General features: G+C 42.5%; 1 protein-coding gene across 1 annotated transcript; it reads left to right on the top strand.

Annotated features, from left to right (window-relative positions):
- Positions 1-544: 544 nt before the first annotated feature.
- On the top strand, positions 545-1,648 carry LOC130736249 (uncharacterized). The gene is made up of 2 exons (XM_057588091.1): positions 545-695; positions 846-1,648. Exons 1-2 carry the CDS (start codon positions 545-547, stop codon positions 1,646-1,648), a joined length of 954 nt encoding a protein of 317 aa, XP_057444074.1.
- The last annotated feature ends 3,910 nt before the right edge of the window (positions 1,649-5,558 follow it).

The following is a 5,558-nucleotide window of genomic DNA, read 5'->3' on the forward strand; positions in this document are numbered from 1 at the left end:
ACGCAAGCACTTCAAGATCTCCAAAGCTTGGTGGACTGGGCGAGACCTCAGTGTCCCTCGCCCAGGAGACCTGACCTTGGGTAGGGGACGCGCCATGACCTTGGGCCTTCTTCCCCGAGGCCCAAATGGCCCATCTGAATAAGATAGAGGCGCCAAAGCCCAACTCCATCTTTATAAATAGGAGGGGAATACCAATTGTAAAGGACTCTTAGCTCACTTAAGAAATAATAGCATTGAAATTCAGTTATATTTTCTCTCTCTAAGCGGTTATAGTTTCTCTCTCCAAGCATTCACATCACTTTCCTCACACTTTGGGTACTACCTTCCCTCTCTATGTTCTAGCACGAAACATTTGGCGCCGTCTATGGGGATCGGTAGATTTCTATTCCCGCACTACGTGGATCGTGATTCAGAGGAGTGAAACTCGCTTTTCTGAGCGATTTTCTGAAGTTCTCTTCGTGGATAGTGATCGGGAGGAGTGATTCCTTGATTCTGAGTTTGGAGGATCTTTCATTGGTGCACCTAGATAAACCAGTGGAGCTCAATGGCGGAGCATCGACTATCACATGGAGAGAGGTTGGAGCGAGCACACTATCCGCCGCGACGGCACGATGAGCAAGCAAGGTCTTTGGCTTCCTTCTCGAGGGACAAAAGAGGTGCGCAACTTCAACCTCAAGAACCGAGTGATGGAGAGGGTTAGCGATGGCTGATTCGCGACGTCATTAATCGCCTAGAACAAAATGATGCGGAAACGAGCGTAACAGACACAGCGCCGGAGCTTGATGCCTCATACAGACAACACTTCCAAGATTCCATACAACGACTGGAGTCTCCTCTCTCTGAAGGACAGGTAGAAGCAGAACGGTGTGCCTATCACCGAATCTCAGGACACGATACTGGAAAGTATCGAGCTCTACAGCGCGCGGTGGTGAAGCTGATTGTGGCAGGGAAATCAGCCACGACGCGGGGCGATGTATTTTCGACGGCCAAAGAAGTTGGCACGATTGCTGGAGGTTTCGGCGGAGGAGGGACCACTAGTGCAGCACGGAAGCGATATGTTAGAGCGGTGAATGCAGTTACAGAGATTCCTTTTGGTTTTCAACATCCAGATATCATGTTTTCGTCTGCTGATCTCTTCGGAATAAAGCCGCATTTAGATGACCCGATCGTGATCTCCCTCCGTGTTAATCAGCTCACCGTGCAGCGAGTGCTTCTAGACCAGGGAAGCTCAGCGGACATTATTTACGGCGGAGCGTTTGCTCGGCTTGGTGTGGGCGAGGGAAACCTCACTCCCTATGAGGGAACTCTGGTGGGATTCGCAGGTGAGCAAGTATGGGTGAAAGGCGTCCTCGACCTTGACACCACGTTTGGCGAGGAAGAGAACGCTAGGTCGCTCAGCGTCAAATATCTAATCCTTGAGGCTGAGGGGTCATACAACATGATCATCGGGCGAAACACCTTAAACCATCTGTGCGCCGTGATCTCAACACCCCACCTGGCGGTGAAGTATCCGCTGTCGAATGGGAATATTGGGGGAATTGTTGTGGATCAAAGGGTCACAAGGGAATGCTACTGTAATGCTGTGGATCGGTATGGGAAGAAAAACGCTTCAGTCGAAAAACGCTTCAGTCGGGCACCGTTGCAGTGAAGTTGAGACGCCAGAGGAAAGTTTGGACCCGAGGGGCGAGGGACGTGTTAACAGGCCCACGCCGATAGAAGAAACCAAAGAGCTGAAGTTCGGCGAGAAGATACTCAAGATAGGAACCGAGTTAAGTGAGGACCAAGAACAAAGGTTATCAAAGTTGTTCGGTGATGATCTCTGAACTCCTTCTTTTGATCTTCACTCATCTTCTCCCTTGGGATCTTTACACCATGTTCATCGACAGGAGGGGTGTAGCCATCAACAACAAAATCCCAGAGATCAGGATCAAAGCCAAGAAAGAAGCTTTTGATTCTATCTTTCCAAAAATCAAATCTCTGACCATCAAAGATAGGTGGTCTTGCACTGTATTGATATTTGCTTGTAGTAGTGGTGGAATCCATGAGTTTTTCACACTGGCCCGGATCTACTGAACACTGTTAAGTGTGGTAATCAGAACTTGCGCTCTGATACCAATTGAAGGTGTGAAAAACGACTAAAAGGGGGGGGGGGTTGAATAGCGTTTTCAATATAAAAACTTTCCCCTTAAGATTTAAAGTAAATCTTTTCGGTTTCTCTAAGATAGATGGTGCAGCGGATAAAGATAGAGAGAAGAGAGAAGCACACAAGTATTTTATCCTGGTTCACTTGATAAATCCCTCAAGCTAATCCAGTCCACCCGTTAAGGTGATTTCTTCCTTCTTAGAATGAAGGCAATCCACTAATCAGATAATTGTTACAACTGCACTTGATACCTACAAGTGACTAACAATACACTGACTTAGCTCACACTAAGATTCACTCTCTTAGTCTTCTCTAGGATCCGATCAACCTTGATGTCCTAAAGGAATCACCACTAAGATTCACTCTCTTAGTCTTCTTAAGGATACTGACCTACCCGGTCCCTTAAGGAAAATCAAACAACTGTTTGAGGTTGGTGTTTACAAAGGTTTGCTTCTAAATAAGCTGAGTGTAAACTAAACAAGAACAGATGAAGAAAGTAGAGGCTTGAATCTTTTCTTGTATTGCAGCTCTTGGTTTCTCTCTCTCAGTCTTTCTTCTTTTCTTCAGCCTTTTATAGTCCAAGGTGCAAAGGATATTTCTGTTGAGAGAATATGACCGTTGGAGGGCATTTCTGGAACTTCCAGAACCTGCTGTGGCTGAACCTTGGTAGGTAGGCTTGTCAGAATAGTACACTGCTCTTGTACTTCTTGATAGAGACATTTGCCTTTAACAAATGACTTCTGATCAGAGTTATGCTTCGTGTTGGAACTTGTGAAGCTTGGTGATCAGAGTCAGAGGGATGCTTGGATCCTCTGACCTGCGTAACTTCTGCTTCTGGACCTTCAGAGCTTCTGGACCTTCAGAGCCTCTGGTCCCTCAGAGCTTCTGGTCTTCAGATCTTCTGATCCTCAGATCTTCTGATCCTCTGATCTTCTGATCCTCTGATCTTCAGATCCTCTGATCTTCAGAACTTCTGACGAATATATCTTCTGGTGTCAGAATCAGAACCTGTTTGTCAAAACACTCAAGACAAACATTAGAGTATCATAGTTGTTCATCCACAAATAAATACTTGTTATCATCGAAACATAGAGTTGTACCACATGACCAAATCTTGATCTTACAATCTCCCCCTTTTTGATGATGACAAAACCATGTATTTTGATGAACAACTCTAAACAAATAAACTGAATACACTCAGAGTATAAGGTATCAGAGTTAAAATTATCCTGATGTGTATAGTTTATCTTGCTCCTTCTGAATCCAAGACTCGTGCTTGATTCTGAGCTAAGCTCCCCCTGAATCTAATACTTAATATCAACGTTAGTAATATCTAGATTCTGAGCTAAATAATATAGGAGTTGTCAAGATACTATAAGTTCTCCCCCTTTTTGTCATAAGCAAAAAGAATGAAGGTGGAAAAAAAATAGTAAGAGCATAAGACGAAATACTCCCCCTCAGAAGGAATACCAAGGGATACTTGGCTGCTGATTAGTATATCTTCTTATGAGAGCAGAAGTGTCAAAGTCCAGAGGTTCTGGTGACATCTCCATTCTGAAAAAAATTCCATCTTCAGATGCTTCAGAATGAGAAGCTATGAACCTACTCTTCTTCTGATGACGCAAGTCAGAAGTTGTAGTAGCATCTTCTGATGTTGTTGCTTCTGGTTTGACAAGTTCTGAGTCTTTGTTTCTATCTGAAACAGTCATGCTCATCTCTACAAGCTTTTTCAGCTAGCTTTGACTTGACCAAATCTTACTCTACTGATGCCTCCAAGATTAACTTCACCTTCAGGTTCAAGTTTTGGATCTTGGGACATATGCCTTTCTCCCGTCATGTGTTGCCTGCATCCACTGTCCAGGTTCCATGGTTGGAGTTTCGATGGACCTATTGAAGATATCTGCAACATATATAATCTTATCCCTAGGTACCCACTTTCTGGGTCCTTTCTTGTTAGTTAGCCCAGAAGTTCTGACAACTTTGGGTCATTCAACAGGATAATATAAAGGAATTTGAGCATGATATTTTGACATTGAGAAAGTTCCTTTCTTAAGAGATGATGGAGCAACTTCAGAAGGTTTAGAATGACCAATGTCATATATTCCATTTCTGCTTACGCCATAGATCATTGAAGCCATTAAGCTTCTGTCTACGCTTTTAGCCAGGAATCTTTGAAAAGACTTTTCATACTTAGATTCATTTCTACAATCAGAGGCATCACAAGCAACTATTTCTTCTAACTTAGCAATCTGGTTATTAAGCACAGAGTTAGAATTTACCAAAGCATGATTATCATTTTTCAAATCAGAAATAATTTTCTCATGTTCAGAAGGAGTCTTAGTAGCAACAGATAAGTCCTTTTTCAACTTTTTATGCTTAGACAATAAAGAGTTATACTTATCCATGATATCAGACAAAGCATGTTTCAGTTCAGAGGTTGAGAAAGAAGCGAATACCTCATTTTCATCGTCTGAGGTAGGATCTCCTTCTGATGCTGAGTCAGAGTCCACGGCATCCTTTGACTCTGCTCCTTTGTCTTTGACAATAGCCATGAGTCCTTGAACTTCACCATCAGAGTCAACATCCTCTGACTCTGATTCATCAAAAGTCACCATCAGACTCTTCTTGGTCTTGAAATGCTTCTTTGACTTTTTGTCCTTTGATGAGCCTTTGAATTTGCTCTGCCTGTGCTTCCAGATGCAGTTGAGCTTTCTGGATATCAGATGTAAGACCCAAGTTTTAAGCTTATGCTAAGTGAAAAGAATCCTATTCACGATTAGGGTTGATGTATCGTGAAGGGAAACCTGAACAAGAGTTTACCAAATGAAATAAATTTATGAAGGAGAAAGTTCAGGAAAAGTCAAAGGATTGTATCGAAGTCGATAAAAGTTATAGCACGACTAATATTCGCATTTAAAACCTAGGACAAGAACCTTAGGAAACAAAACTATGTTCCAGCTTTGGAACACTATAGGAATATAATTTCCAACAAACTTCCAGCTTTGGAACACTGTAGGAATTTAGTCCAAAAATCTTTAGAGAAATATTAGAACTTCTCTTTTTCCATATATCACAATCATTTCGAGGCGAAACTCTAGGATCTACGAACGTCCGATTCCAATCATCGGAAGTTTGCCGAAACCGAATCCCTGGTTTTTCAAAACCCTAGAATCAACCGTCAATGAAGACTTTTTCTATTCAGAGCTTCAAATGAAGATTCTACACGCGTACACCCATTTCTTTTGATGATTTCAATCTTTCTTCAGAAGGAAGTTTTCCATTCCGACATTCGATGCAAAAAGTAACTTATCGGGTAAAATAGTTTTACACCGACTTTGCATTAGTCACCTAAAATATAAGGAGACCTCATTTTAGTTTTGGAATTCTTTCGCCAAAACCTATCTTAGAATTCACG

Source organism: Lotus japonicus, chromosome 2, assembly GCF_012489685.1.
Source record: "Lotus japonicus ecotype B-129 chromosome 2, LjGifu_v1.2".
In the NCBI taxonomy this organism is placed as follows: domain Eukaryota; kingdom Viridiplantae; phylum Streptophyta; class Magnoliopsida; order Fabales; family Fabaceae; genus Lotus; species Lotus japonicus.

What these genes read in the sequence shown, in the direction of transcription:
- LOC130736249 (XM_057588091.1), top strand. Translation starts at nt 545, where the DNA reads ATGGCGGAGCATCGACTATCACATGGAGAGAGGTTGGAGCGAGCACAC. An exon ending in AGAACCGAGTGATGGAGAGG is followed by an intron (nt 696 to 845) that starts GTTAGCGATGGC and finishes CTCTCTCTGAAG; the next exon opens with GACAGGTAGAAGCAGAACGG.